Source organism: Polypterus senegalus, chromosome 11 (assembly GCF_016835505.1).
Source record: "Polypterus senegalus isolate Bchr_013 chromosome 11, ASM1683550v1, whole genome shotgun sequence".
NCBI lineage: Eukaryota > Metazoa > Chordata > Cladistia > Polypteriformes > Polypteridae > Polypterus > Polypterus senegalus.
Window position 1 is genome coordinate 25,744,574 of NC_053164.1, and position 16,224 is coordinate 25,760,797.

Below are 16,224 nucleotides of genomic sequence, written 5' to 3' on the forward strand. Positions count from 1 at the left end.
CCCTGACAGACTCAGCTACCAAGAATTGGATTAAGCAGGTTTAAGATGTGATGTTACCTTGGTCAAATGACCAAGCTTTATTTCTTTCATTTTCTATTAGAGGGGGACTGGGCGGTCTCATGGTCTGGAATCCCTACAGATTTTATTTTTTTCTCCAGCCGTCTGGAGTTTTTTTGTTTTTTCTGTCCCCCCTGGCCATTGAACCTTACTCTTATTCGATGTTAATGTTGATTTATTTTGTTTTATAATTGTCTTTCATTTTTCTATTCTTTAATATGTAAAGCACTTTGAGCTACTGTTTGTATGAAAATGTGCTATATAAATAAATGTTTTGTTGTTGTTGTTATTAATTTTCTTTTCTTATAGTTGTAGTGGTCTTATTCTGATTATCCCGATAAAAAAAAAATCACCAGTAATCTGGATGACAGGATTTAGCCACTGCATTGTCGTTTAAGATATGGTTCTTGTTACACTGGACTATATGCTCTCCATGTCCTTGAATCAGCTTGGTCATCAGCCTTTAACTGCAGTTGAAAAGGGACACCATTTAAAAAGGCTGCTGTTAGAATTTGGAGGACTTGAACTGGTTCAAGATGTGGGAGAGAACTGGGCCTTGGTGTACATCACCTTCCAACTACTTCTTACTGATTTGGAAACTGGATTCATTGCTGGGTGGATGAGTAATGATTTGGCCACCTTACTACGTAAGCTGATATGTTTTTTCTATTAAATGTGATGACATTCTGTATTTTAATCCATTTTTGTTTATCAGAGAATGATGATATGTTGTATGTTAGTTAAAGATGTGTGTTAAATTTTCACTGTACTCAGTACCACTACTTATGCTTTAATAAACTGACAAACCAAAAGGCAGTAAGAGCAGAAGGTATGTGATGTTTTCCTAAAAGGTAGTGCAGATAAAACCAAGAAATAGAATGACATCACATTCTGGTTGTTGATGGGACGGCAAGGTAGAGGAGAACAAATTGTTGTCTGCATAACATGCCACACAGTTACTTCTGACAGTCTCATCCTGCTTTACAGGACACAGTGACACGCTGTCACAAAGTGCATAAAGTCATACAATCAAAACTCATACAAATCAGGGCAACAGAGTTAGCACGCGGCGGGCTCAACTGCCACATCCTTCCAAGCTCCCCTTTGAGTTCAGAAGAGCAAACTGGTTAAAAGATGAGGATGCAGCATGAAAGGAGAATGCAGAGCAGAAAGGCACAAGATATGTAGGAAAGTTATATTAGTGCAAAATATATGGTGGAAGTTTGTGTCCCGCTTTGAAATTATTACTCTATTGTGCTTTAGCTAGTTGACCCTATGTCATAAGTAGATAATTACATACAAAAGTTCAGTAAATCCATGTTTTCTTTGGTCTTCAGCAGAAGCTGTCCATTCTGTTCAGAGACTTGAACAAGGACTGAGTCAGTCAATGAGGAGCTGGCGCACTCTCTTACACTTGAAGTATTGTTTCATTGTCCCCTCACAACCTCCAAAATTCCAAAACAAAACTCCATTGACACCATTAGTGGTTAGGTCTCCAGCTCACCCAAGTACCGTCTATTCACTCTTTAACTGGCCCCATTATGAAGCTTGCCAAAACTACTTATCAGAAGGGAGTGCGGCGGCAGTGATAAGCATACATTCACACTGATCATCTCAAATACAAAAAACTAAGAAGAAAATGGAAGAAAGTTCTGACATTAAAAATAAACATCTCACAATGATATATGAGTAGAAACAGGATCAACGTGGAGATGAAAGAAGGGACTGGATGTGGGACTGGAATGAGTGACACCAGTGTTTTAATCCTCAATGACCATAGATCCAGCAAACCGGCTTGTACTTTGGCACAACATGTACATTTTTAGGACCTACTTATTAGCATGAGCACATTCAGATCTCCATCTTGTCCTTTCATCGCACTTCTTTTTAAGGTCATTAATCCTATCTTTGTTCCCAGATTCTCCAGACTTGATGATTCTCTTCCATCTTTTGGCATCAGAGCTACAATGGTAATGTTGTATGTTTCCTGTCTGGGTGATTTAATGGAACACCATTATGGAATTCAGTCAATCAAGAGTGATATCCTGGCAGTGAAGGAGCATCTTGTCTATGGTCCTGGGAGCTGGATTTGTAAGGCAGAGGTCAAGCTGGTCTGAAGTTCTAACCAGGATTCAGTTGCCTTACAAATTTGCAATTTGAATCCCAAATATTCCCTTTTTATGGTTTAAAACAACTAGAATTGAACTCAAAAATGTAACCAATACCAATCAAATGCTGTAGAACTCCAATGACTTGTATGCAGAGCACATCCAAGCAAAAACCCCACATTGGAATGGTTAGTTCTCGGAAGTTCAACAAACACAAGTGTGGTCTTCTTTTGATGGCCATACAATGAAGCCAACTGCAGAAGGTAGTTGAGGTTAGCCATCTCCTTCGCTGAAATCCAGAAGAGTTCTGCTCCTGAGGGACATTTGTCATTGTTCATGGGGTGGCTTATAAAGCACATCATGGACAGTAGAGGACAGTGCTGGTCCTTCCCCATCAAGTTGGCTGGCATTCTCTGTCTGGTTCAAACTTTCCAAAGACTCGCTAAGAAGTCTGGTAGTCTCATGCCGAGGGCATAGGACATAACGGCCTGGCGGGTGGATATCTGCTGTGACAGTGGTGCCTCCCTTAGCTGGTGCACTAAGAAAGGAACAAGGAAGGTGTTTGAGGCTATCAGGAGGTTCACTGCCGCCTACTGCACCTAGCTCACCAGCGTCATTCCTACTCTGAGATCCAGGTTCTTCCATATTGACATACAGAATTTCTTCAGGATCTTGAAAGTCTGGCAGATCCTCCTGAATTTTTTCCAACTCACAGCGCAGATGCTCAAATCCAGGCCTCTCTTTTGGACTTAACAGCCAGCATGAAAACATTAGAGTATATCTAAAAGTCAAAGAGAAACACAGTTTAAGCAAAGAGTCAGCAGTAGCCAAACATCAAATAATGAAGACAATACGATAAAAACTTTAAAGAAAATAAAATCAGATGCAATTTTCTGTTGTTGTTGGTTGACAAAATTTGGACCGACTTGTATAAAATATCTCTGTATATGTAAATGATGACACTGCTATTGTGGGCTGCATCAGGAGTGGGCAGGAGGAGGAGTACAGGAACCTAATCAAGGACTTTGTTAAATGGTGTGACTCAAACCACTTATACCTGAACACCAGCAAGACCAAGGAACTGGTAGTGGATTTTAGGAGGCTCAGGCCCCTCATGGACCCTGTGATCATCAGAGGTGACTGTGTGCAGAGGGTGCAGACCTATAAATACCTGGGAGTGCAGCTAGATGATAAATTGGACTGGACTGCCAATACTGATGCTCTATGTAAGAAAGGTCAAAGCAGACTATACTTTCTGAGAAGGTTGGCATCCTTCAACATCTGCAGTAAGATGCTGCAGATGTTCTACCAGACGGTTGTGGCGATTGCCCTCTTCTACGCGGTGGTGTGCTGGGGTGGCAGCATAAAGATGAAAGACGCCTCACGCCTGGACAAACTTGTTAAGAAGGCAGGCTCCATTGTAGGATTGAAGTTGGACAGTTTCACATCTGTGGCAGAGCAACGGGCATTAAGCAAACTCCTGTCAATCATGAAGAATCCACTGCATCCACTTAACAGTGTCATCTCCAGGCAGAGAAGTAGCTTCAGTGACAGACTTTTGTCACTGTCCTGCTCCACTGACAGACTGAGGAGATCGTTCCTCCCCCACACTATGCGACTCTTCAATTCCACCCGGGAGTAAATGCGAACATTAATTTTCATTTTTATTACTATTTAATTTAATATTGTTTCTTTGTATCAGTATACTGCTGCTGGATTATGTGAATTTCCCCTTGGGATTAATAAAGTATCTATCTATCTATCTATCTATCTATCTATCTATCTATCTATCTATCTATCTATCTAAAGCATTAGGACGTCTGTCCACCTGTGTGTCCAACATCCATAACCTTTCTCGGGTGTAATGTTGTCCAGCATCCTTAAGAGGGCAGGATAGTCTAATGAACAAAAACAAGTGGCCTGCATAAGACAGTAAACTGTGTAGCTTATGTCCGTGTGTCTGTGCATCATGTCGTCTGTCATCTGGGCTAGAATGTCTGATGAAGAAAGGGAACAAGAAGCACAGAAAGAAAGTGGGATGTAAGGGCTTGAATGTCTGATGGAAAATGGGAACAAAACATACAACAAAGAGGGATGTACTGCATATCCAGTGTCTAGATGTTTGTAAATTGATGATGAGATCAAAACCAACAGTCTTACCATTGTACCATTAAGCATGTTTTAATAAGCGGGCATTTTGCTAGGCTTGTTCAGTAGTAATCCCAATTCATATCTGAGCAATGCTAGTTTAATATCCCCATTATTTCTTTGTTTTAATATGGGATGTAGACTTACTGTAATGAAGGCAAAACTCAATCTCTATAAAATGCTAAGGGTTATGTTCATCTGTCACATGATTACTTGCAAACCACTGAGCCTAGAATCGTAATCTTGGATTTAATTGAAAGCTTATGACATACTGTGGGGCTGGTGAAGCATAATACTTGGGTAGCGATAATGAAGTGCATTGCTGAGGCCACTCATAGGAAGGAGAAGAAGAAGAAGAAGAAGATCAGTGGCATCATCTGCTGAACACGTATGGGAAACAGATGCACACACGACAAAGACAGACAAATGCCTGCACAGTCTGATGTGTGCTCCAGTCCACACACCAAAGTGATCACATAACAAACAATAATGCTGTGAAAAACAACCCCTGTGTCTACATCTTCTGATTCTCAAGCCAATTACATGTGGCACATCAGTGCTGAAGAATGACAAGCGGTTACCTTGAATACAGACTCACTGAGCAGCTGGCTGATACTATGACTCATCGAAAAGCCTCACATATTACACAATACAGAGTTCAGAGATGATAAGGACAGAGAAATATATGCCAAAAAACGAGGATATCGTCAAATACTCACAACTTCGGCCCATATGTAAACGTGTTTACACCTGTACGTCCATGTTTGGTTAAGGAGCACTACTTTTGAAAATCAGATCAGTGATGCGCTCACTGTTGGGCAACATTATTTCTTACTGAAAAGAAAAAAATGCGTGGCCAAAATGGAAATTTTCAGCTTGCTCAATTTGTGACACCTAATCTGACGACTACATGTCTGCATGTTTCTTATTAACATTAACAATAATATGAAATTGAAAAGTCTGTCCCACTCATTATGTCATGCATTTTCAAACAAACCATATCATAGAAAATATTCTTCTCTCCTGCATCTTATTTAGGGTGGATTGATGCCTTGAATCCAATGCTGTTTTGATAGTCTCCATCTCCCTGTGATCCTGAGCTGGGTAAGCTAGTTGGAAAGTGGACAGATGAATGGGTGGTAAATTTTGAGCTTTTTTTTGATTATTTATGAGAAAGTTTTGTGTCCCAGATCAGTTCCACACATTTACAAAAAGCATACAGTACAGTTCACCTGTGGAACAACTCTCCCCAGGACAACGAGTTAAGGGAACAACAGACTTTAGTTTTTTTGGAAAAGTGTATAAAGCAATACAAAATTGTTTAAGAATAAAAAACTGAAGTTTCACATTGACACAATTACTCAGACCCTTTGTATGATATTTGACATTTGGCTCAAGTACATCCCATTCTATTGATTATGCTTTTCAACAAGCATTTTGCTTCTGGGATTCTTTCATCTGTACTTTTAACAAATTTCACTTGCTGACTCCAAATCAGAAAACCGTTTTCGTCCAGCACGTCTCATTTTTTAGTTATGATGTTCCAGGTCTTGGACAACTAGGGTGACTGGACAGTAAAAGTGATGTGTTTCAGCATTTAAGAAATAAGTTTAGCCAAAATTAAGGGAGGTGGTTTTGTTGGCCCTGAAATACGTGAACTGAGTTCAAAAGGAAACTGAAGCCAACTGAATCAACACCCTCATTCATGCACGTTGTCCAGAATGTTCTTGACAGTCACAGAGCAGAGAATTTATACTGAGCTTGTGGAGAATATGCTGAAAGTATATTAGCTTACGGGAGCCAGAATGTCATTGAAGATGCATTTTTTACATTCTCATCTCGACTTTTTTCCACCAAATCTAAGCGATATCAGAGATGAGCATGGGGAAAGATTTCAGCAAGATATAAAGGTGATGGAAAACTGATATTGGGAAAAATTCACTCCGAGCATGATGGGTGACTACTGTTTGTTCTTGCAAAGAGAGATGGACGTGCAGTACAAGAGCATCCAACATTTTTGGGCACGCTGACCTCATTTTTATATTGAGGTAAATTGACATAAATATGCTTTAACGTGTCTCTGGTATCGTCTTCCGGTTTGTTTTCAGAATAAACAGATCAAAACAATTTTGGTGGGACAGAGTCTAAACTCCAGATATCGTGTTGATATATTATATTGAGATTCAATAGTGTCAAAACGGCAATGATGTGTATTTAAAAAATCTGAAGTGCTAGCTTAATTCCAATTTCATATATGAAATCAGTGTAAAAACCTTGATACAGAGATGCTCTGAAGTTCCCGGAAGCAAACCAAAAATATTTTTTGTAGACCAGTGTTATCATTGAGATGTTGCTACACCTTATTTGGAGTTCATTTGATTAATGGGATGATGAAAGGCACACACAAGGTCCCACATTTGACAAAACCAAGCCATGAGGTTGAAGGAATTGTCCACAGAGCTTAGAGATAAGATTGTGTTGAGAATTCCCATGGCAGAGTGGCTTTCATAATTCTAAAATGGAAGAAGTCTGAAACAGTCACAGCTCTTCCTGGTTACCTGGCCAAACTGAAAAATCATGAGAGAAAAGACTTGGTAAGAGAGGTAAACAAGAACCTGATAGTCAATCTGATGGAGCACCAGAGAACCTGTGAGGAGATGAGGGAAACGTCCAGAAGGACAACCACCACTGCAACTCTTCACTAATAATGGGCTTAATGGCAGAGTTGCCAGACAACATATGAAAGAAAGCTTGGAGTTTGCAAAAAGATAGTTAAAGACTCTCAGACAATGAAAAACAAGATGCTCTGGTCTAATGAAGCCAAGATTAAACTGTTCATCCTCAGTTCTGGAGGAAACCAGGGGCTGCTCATCATCTTCACAATACCATTCCAACAGTGAAGCATTCCCACATCATGTTGTGGGTTTTTCTTCAGGGGCAGGGACTGAGAGATGAGTCTGGACTTAATGGAAAGCTGAAGCAAAGTACGGGGATATCCTTAATGATAACCTCCTCCTAAGTTCTGGACCTCAGACTGGGCTGAATGTTCACCTTCTTACAGGACAATAACCCAAAGTACAACGCAAAAGACACCACATGAGTAACTTAGGGACAACTCTGTGAATGTCGTCAGAGGCCCAGACTTGAAGCCAATCGAACATCAACGAAGAGACCTGAAAATATGTGTCCACTGATGGTCTCCATTCAACCTGACAGAGATTGAGAGGATTTGCAGAGAAGAATGGCAGAAAATGCACAATGCCAGGTGGAGCTTGTCACATCAAACCTAAGAAGATTCCACTGACTAAAGGGTCTGAATACTTGTGTCCTTGTGAAATTTTATTTTTTATTTTTAAGTAATTTGCAAAAAAAAATCCTAAAGTTCTGTTATCACTTCGTCATTCTAGTGTATTGCAAGTTGCTTGTGGGATTGTAACACACGGCTGCAACAAAGTAAAATGTGTGTAAAAAGTGAGGTGCTGTAAAGGATAGTAAAATGGTCCATTGAGAAGGTTATCTCAGATTATTTTAGCAGTTCAGGTTTTAGGCACTCAAAATCCATCTTGGATGTAAAAGGTGGCCCTCGTGACTTCATAAAATAAGCACCTGAGGTCAAATGCCTGAATAGTCATTTGATGAAAAGCGTTCTCCTTGAGCTCTTAGGGCTCAGACAGTTCATTTTCATTCTTGGTGGAGAGTGCAGGACTAAAGGTTGTTGTCCATCTGTGATGTATTGCACATACATAGTACTTGAGTAATCTGACCTACTGACTCAAGGAATGGGATGACTTTACACTATGGAAGGAGATAGGGAATTGCTGGAGGCGGTGCACATAAATACAGATAGAAAAACAGGTGATTTTTACCAAGGATACAACTCCAGTGCTACACTGTGTACTGTATATCCATCCATTACTGAATCCAGTTTACTGTTACATAGGGGATGGAACCTAACTTGGCAGCATTGGGAACTAGGCATAGGGCAGCGATTCATGGGGCACCAGGGCTCACACACAAACTCACTCTCATGTCTATGTGTCAGATTTAACTATGCTGGTTCTCCTTGTGTTTGCGAAATGTGGAGCAGCAAGAGAAAAACTTGGAAGGAAAAGCAAACTTCAAGTGAATAACATTTACAACATAATGAACAACATCATAACAGTGTAATATTTAAAGTCTGGAGCTGGGAGCCCCCAGGAGAAAGACCATAGCTGTTAATATAAGATGCATGGCAGTTTACATACATTCCATCCAGGCAGTCTGGTGGCTGCTTCAGACGATTTCCTTGCCGAAGGTAATCATAAATCTCACTGTTTTCTACACCTGGATAAGGTGTCTGTCCCCGGGTGGCGATCTCCCACATAGTTACTCCGAAGGACCACTGTGAAAGGCAGAGAGAGTGTGGGAGACATTATCAGTAACACAATAATAATAAAAACAAAAACAAATCAGAAAAAAGAAACCAAACAAAGAAGGCAGAACTGACAATTGACACACTGCTCTACAACACTGTAAGAAGACAAAAAGTAACAGGGCAACAAAAAATGCTCACCACATCACTTTTGGTGGTGTAGACACGGTCTGCAAGACTCTCAATAGCAATCCATTTGACTGGCATTTTGGAAATTCTGCCCTGTCTGTAGTAATCACCATTGTAAATCTTCTTGGAGAGTCCGAAATCTGCCACACAGACCGTCATGTTCTCGTTCAGCCTGTAGGATGAGACAAGCATTCATAAGTTTGAAAACCAAGGTGAAGTGCAGGAGATGATGAAAATACTGAGCTTGGAGTAGGCCCAAATTATTTTTTATTCACTCTATGATCTAATTTATGGGAATGCGCCAGTCCACCAGAAAGCAGGCATACTTGGAAAATCCTAGAGTCATCAGAGTGAACCTAAGATATGCATCTTTGGGATGTAGGATTTAAATCAGATTATCCAGCAAAGATAACTGGGAGAACTGCAGCTCTAACTACAGTGCCACCATGCCACCAAGGCTGATACATGTTATTATTATTATCACCATTGCACTGTTCTTTTACTGACAATATTTAATTTGTGTTCTTCCAAGACTGACAGGATGATTTTTTTTTGGTTCATGATACCACAAATCTGTACAAAGAATCAGAGGCTTGAAAAGACAATTTAGTGGTTTTGAAGCTCAAAAGGGTAGAAGGAGCACATTGTGGGTCAGGATTTATTATAGCAAAGGGGTGTAGTGCTGATCCTGGGATTGGGATGTTTCAGCTATGAAGAACACCTGAAGCAAATAGAGATTAAAAGGTAACTGAAGTGTTCAAAATGATGAAAGGAATTAGCAAACTGGATTGAGACAGTTACTTTAAAATGAGTTTAACAAGAAAATGCGGATGCTGTAATGGAGAGTAATACGTAGCATATACATCGAGAATGTTTTTTATTAATGTCCAAAAATATCTAATTTAAAAATATCTAATCTGAAGGAAGTTAATGTCTAATGATATCTAATTTTAAAATGCAGGGAGGCTGGATAAGCCACTTGTTGATCTGGAACATTCATGACCCTACTAGACCAGATAAAACCTTTTGTTAAGTGCAGGACTGTTGGGCCGGAAGGCTTTGCACCCATCTGGTTGTAACTGATTACACATGAGTGCTTTTCTGTAACCAACACCCCTGCTGAGTGTACCACTACTATTTTGATACCTTACCTGAGGCCTGGATTTAATTGGACATTTAGAATTATGTGATTTATGAAGGAGAATATGTTTTGGAAACCATGAATACATCTTCCAAGAAGACACAATGGGGAGTACAGTGTCACAAACAGGGCAGACTGTTGAGGTCTGAGTCTGACTAAGCTGAGTCATTGGGAATGACACACCCACAGATACAGAAGGTGCATCAAGAACAATTAGAAATGAATATAATTGTGACACACTGTGTCTCTCACTACTGCTCTATTCAAACGGCATGCAGTGTGTTGTGATCATTCCACCCAAGGGCCATGACAGAATGCATTGACGAAGAGACCAATCAACATACTAAGACAGAGAGACACCTGGTAGCCAAGCATGCTAGATAAACTTCTTAACAATCAGGTTGTATTATTTTCCCAAAACTCATTTCATTCTGTTTTGGGCACAATTGGAAATAATAAAGTGAATAAAAAGTGTAACTTTCTCTTTTGTAAGTTTTGGGATAACAGATGTAACAAGAAATAAAGAAGTTTTGAGCTACAGTAATAGTCAACCATGACAATGACCAGGCTGGTAAGACGAAACATACAAGGGCTAAAGATGGGATTTGGGACATTCAATATCGGGGTCTACATAGAAAAAAGGGGTTGAAAGAGAAAATAAGCTGATGAAGCAATTGAGAACGATCACACTCGCACGTGCAGGTGTGACTTGGCCCAATTACCTCATTAACTCTCTGCGGTTGTGCACGGCTGTCTGGATTTAAAACTGGTCATTCTTTTAAAAGCTGTGGACCCGCTATACCATATAGGCAAGTCCCATTTTTATGATCCATGTGGAATCTGTTTCTGTTACATACATGCACAAACTTAAGAGAATGAGTGCAGAATGAGTTATTGAGTTCTGTTAAATAAATAAAATATAAAATAATCAAAACTAATTTTCACTTTGTTGAAAACAAATGAGAACAATGGCTCAAGCTCAAAGTGGTATGTGAAAAATTGACTTGAATGCAGCTGAACGCGTGCAGCTTTATTGTGCTCAATCGGGCTCAGGTATCAGATGTCTAAATTTAACTGAGCTCAGTAGCCATGCAGACCAGGGCCGGATTAAGACCCTTAGATGCCCTAAGCACCAAGTAATTTTGGTGCCCCCTTACACTAGTAATTAAAAATATTAAAACAATAACAAACTAGAAAATAACATTTTATTTTATTATCGAAAATTTGAAATTAAACAAAATATACTTATAGTAAGAAGGAAAATAATATTTATTTTTGTATGCTTCATTTTATTTTTATATTAATAATTTTCTCCTACTTTTTTTCCTTGCAAACTCTTTGATTAGATCTTCATAATCAATCTTACGTAACACATCTGCTTCTATACTTAATAGAGGTAAGGCATCCAGAATATGTTATTTGAATTATGTGGCATTCAACACAGTTACACATTTCATAAACTGAATAATACAGACATTTGAATTCCCAGCTTACTGCTGAATCATGTGCTTTTAAGGTGGGGGAGGGGGGAAGCGCCGTATGAAGGATTGTATGAATTCTAGGCAGGAAGTAGAAAAAAGAATTATCCGTAAACTACATTATGTAAAAGTGAAAATCGTACAGCTGATTACTATTGGATAAAATTATTGATAACTTTTTTACTTAGAAAGATTTAGTTACAAAATTTTCACAGAATATTCTTTGAACCTTATATTAAGAATTTGTGTAAAAGATTTGCTAAATAATAAAAGCAAATGCCATAAATAAATTAAATAATAAAAATGGTAAAAATTCATGACAGTTAAAGTCGTACGGCAATGTAATGCTCAGAGCAGTTATATGCATTAAACACTGCAAAACTGCCGCCTCCATGTCGTAAACCGAACGTCTTTAATTGTTATAGTACCTAGGGGTCATGAAAATTGTCGTATCAAAATGAGACTAGGACCAAAATTTTCGTGAAAATCTCTAGTTTTTGATAAAGCAAACCAAATTCCAAAATATCAATTAGCGTAGATTTAGTTTCAGCTTTTTGGAAATTTTTTACATCTCATATTTAAGGATGTTTTAGGTCTCAAAGTGACTACAAAGTGGCTTAAATGGCTACAAATATAAATTTTATCTGCCATTATTCTAAGGACTACAAATTATCCAATCTCCTGCCAAAACCTGTAGAAATTGACTTTAAACCCAAAATGGATTTAAAATTTATTTTGTGCGGCACTGCTTTTTGATAAAGATTTGATTTCGTTTTAATCATTACTTGAAGAGAAAATGACATCCAAAATTTTACAAATTTTAACGTTTGGGGTCGAAATGTACGGTTGAAAACTGTAGAGTTACCATTTTGATTATTTAATTTATTTAAAGCTTTTGTGTCAATTTAGCAAATCTATTTACACATATTCTTAGTACAAGATTTGAAGAATATTTTGTGAAAATTTTGTTAATAAATCTTTATTAGTAAAAAAAATTATAAACAATTTTATCCAACAGTAATCAGCTGTACGATTTTCACTTTTACATAATATAAATGAATTTAAAAATATCCAAGAATAGAATTAAATAGACTTACCAGAATATTTTTTCCTCAAACTGGGACGATTTTTGTTTTTGCTTAAAACAGAAAATAACGCTTTTTACGCACTAGAAATTTATTTTAAGTTAAATAACAGATAATTCACGAAACACAACAATTACGTGATAATAATTTTTAATCAACTATTAACTATTATTTAAAAATATATAAACATATTGTTTTGAAACTAATTATTTTCACAATATTTTAACATAACATGGCGTTTAAGGGAATCACCATGAAACGGGAATTCCCCATCGTAGATGACACCAGTATGCAGAACGCACTGTGTAAGGCGCCGTCTACGAACAGTGACGGCATAGGGAGGTACAGGAAGGCATTATTCATTTTTCATTAAATTTTGAAAATGGCTATAAATTTAATTCATTTAATAATTTATGTGATAAATTCGGCCATGAAAAATTTTTGTGGTGCCCCCTTTACCCTTGAAGCCCTAAGCATGTGCTTACTTTGCTTATATGGTTAATCCAGCACTGATGCAGACACTAACATGCAGTGTTGCCAACTTAGCGACTTTGTCGCTATATTTAGCGACTTTTCAAATCCCTCTAGCGACAATTTTTTTAAAAAGCGACTAGCGACAAATCTGGCGACTTTTTCTTGTTACTGGAGACTTTTGGAGACTCTGATGTGTCTGTACTGACTCTTCTCAACTTGCCACAGCAGCTGTCGCTGCCGGCCCCTCCCCCGTCCCAAAGCACTCACAGACAGGCCCGTCCTCTCGCAGGAGTCCCCCCCAGCTGCAGTTACAGCTGGAGATGCTCACTCCTACGAGTCTCGACTGCAAATGAATTGCCCATGCTCGAATCCACCGTTAAGTGATCCCGCCCTGGCTTGTAAGCCGGATGTAAATTAAAAATATCCTGTTCCGATGCATATTAAAAAATGTTCTTTGTCTAAAATAAATTGCTGCACAAGAATAAATCGCTGCATTTGACTCAAACAGCCTCATTACTTACCTCATCCACTGTGTGTGTGCTTCTCTGTGACTTTAGCATAAACATATAGCTCGCTAGTTCATCATGTCTCAGTCAAAACTATACTCTCAGAAATTCAGAAAGGAGTGGGAATCAAATTCTGAATTCAAAGGATGGTTGAAGCCTTTTATTGGAGATAATACACGGGCATACTGCCTGTATTGCTAGACTGATTTTTATGCCAAACTTTGCGATATAAAAAAAACACATGTCAACTCAGAAACATACACAAAAGGCAAAGCATTACAATAGTTTCACACAAAACAAACTGCCATTTATTTCAAGCTTCAAATAAGTGTCACATAACTTTATGAAAGCCATATGACAGAATTGTCTCTTACTTTCGGTTTCTGAATTTGCAAATAACTTGCATGTGCAGCGTGCATTATGCAAATTACGTGATGACGTCATCTAGCGACTTCTACGACAGCCAATAGCTACTTTCCTTACTGACGAGTTGGCAACACTGCTAACATGCTGGGTCCATCAGTTTGTACATGGTCAGGGTGGCAGATGTTCTTTGCAGTAGTCTTCGAGTGGAGAAAACACAGTAAAGTACACGGTAGTACATTTTAGAGTGTCTTTGTTTGGAAAATATTCAGAATGTCATATTTTTAAAAAAATATAAGGTACTCCTTAATTGTGATGTTAACGAGAGGCAGAAACAGAATTGATCTTACCAGCGTCGTACTGGCTGGTACAGGAGTCAGTTGGGGAACTTTGTTTCTTGGTGTAGAAAGAATTGTCTGATTATTAACATCAGCAAAACCAAGGAACTGGATACTGACTTTTGCTGCACCAAACGGTATCTATGTCTGGTCACTATTTAATGAGTGGTTGTAGATGTGGTGAACTCCTGCAAATACTTGGGGGTCCACATGAGTGACCAGCTGGACTGATCTTGTAACACAGAGGAACTATATAAGAAAGGGCAGAGCAGGCTCTTTTTCCTTAGAAGACTGTGTTCCTTTAATGTGGGAAGTGGCATCCTTCATATCTTCAGCGACTCGGTGCTAACTTGGGCAACAAGGACCTAATAGTGAAGCATGCACATGACCAACATGAAGCCCTAACAGCACTGTTAGAGTAGCTTGACTCCCCCAGGATTCTTTCACCATGGGGGATTTTAGGAAACTCTGCTAAAGGCCCAGAAAGCCCTCCAACTTTCATTGATAAAGGCAAGCCTGCACCTGAAAGTAATCACTACAAGACCTCCTGCCCCATTTCCTCTATGACCGATACAGATTAAAGACGACCGTCTAATATGAGACAGAAGAAAGGATGAGAGTTATTGGGGGGGTAGGAATCCCGTTGACAAAGAGAAAGAGCCTTTCACCAGTATGCACATCAAGACTTGCCTGTGTTGCTCACATTCTTATACAAACTATCCTGGTGATGGATGATATATTTCTGGCAGTCAGCCTTTCCTAAATTTAAAGACACCACTACAACACATAAACAGCCAGTACTTACATGCAATTTCTTGCAGCAAGATCACGATGAATAAAATTTTTATTGCTGAGATACTCCATTCCTCTGGCAATGTCCGTCATAAACTTAACCAACATCTGAACTGGTAAGTACTGGCAGAAAGAGAAACAACCAAATTAACACTGGATAAAAACTTTGCAAGATGAAGAATATTAGCAAAAGTGAGGGATTATAGGAATGGGACAAGAGGAAAAAAGAAAAACGTACAACATCCGAGGATATAAAAGTCTGAAACTGAAGATCTTTAATGGCATATAAAAAATAGAAATGATACAATCAAAGAGCAACAAAGGGTTGAGAATCCCCAAGAAATAAAGATGTCCCCAGCCGCAGCTGTTATTGAAACTTACATGGGGACTGTCTCCAAGTCTAGAATAAAGAAGATAGCTGTGGAGATCTCCGTGCTTCATGAAGGGCAGAATGACAACTGGTGAGGGATATCCTTCACTTTCCACATTCTGTAAGCAGACGCCTGAAAATAAGCAAGTAGAACAGGATGAAAGAGTAAATGGTAGCCATACGCTTTGCTTTTATAATAATACAGGGTGAGTCCAAATTTATGTTAACACTAATGGATTATTTGTATTGTGACCACACCTTTGGTTGGTTTTGTGGTGGACCATTGCCATGGCCTCCACACTCCCCTGTTTTGACACCCTGTTATTTCTGGTTATAGGGCATGGTGAAGGAGTGTGTGTATAGCAGGAAAGTTTGTGATATCAATGACCTGAAGGACAGAATGTAGACTGTGGTATCATCTGCTCCCCACAAAATTTGTGTCCGGGCTTTAAATGGTACTGATGCTCGTTGGTTGTTGTGCGTTGAATGTGATGGCGAACAGGTTGAGACATTCCTGTAAATCATCTTGCACATATGAAGTATGTTTTGTGAATAAATTGTTTCCGCCATTCAAATGTTGACATCATTTTGACTCATCCTTGAAAAAAAATACATTCATGAAATAAAGTTAGGCATAGTGATCTGACTTATTAATAAGTTCAATAGTTTTTACTAAAAAATTAAAAGGTAATTTACTGTCAAGATACTAAATCCAGTTTGAAAGAACCAGTGAAACCCAGTGGTCAAGGACCTAATGACTATAACCAAAGGAAATCATAGGAAGAATTTGTATACAACACCAGGGAACCAGTGGGCCTGTTTGC

General features: G+C 38.8%; 1 protein-coding gene across 3 annotated transcripts in view; it reads right to left on the reverse strand.

Moving 5' to 3' along the window:
* Positions 1–269: 269 nt before the first annotated feature.
* Positions 270–16,224, reverse strand: part of LOC120538751 (tyrosine-protein kinase receptor UFO) — a 227,379-nt gene continuing 211,424 nt past the window's right edge. For all 3 annotated transcript variants that reach the window (XM_039768203.1, XM_039768201.1, XM_039768204.1), the window contains exons 16-20: positions 15,412–15,533; positions 15,044–15,153; positions 8,866–9,025; positions 8,558–8,694; positions 270–2,946 (exon numbers count right to left, since the gene is read on the reverse strand). In XM_039768203.1, coding sequence (XP_039624137.1) covers positions 2,493–2,946; positions 8,558–8,694; positions 8,866–9,025; positions 15,044–15,153; positions 15,412–15,533 — 983 coding nt within the window. In that variant the 3' untranslated portion in view covers positions 270–2,492. The remainder of the gene's footprint in view (positions 2,947–8,557; positions 8,695–8,865; positions 9,026–15,043; positions 15,154–15,411; positions 15,534–16,224) is intronic.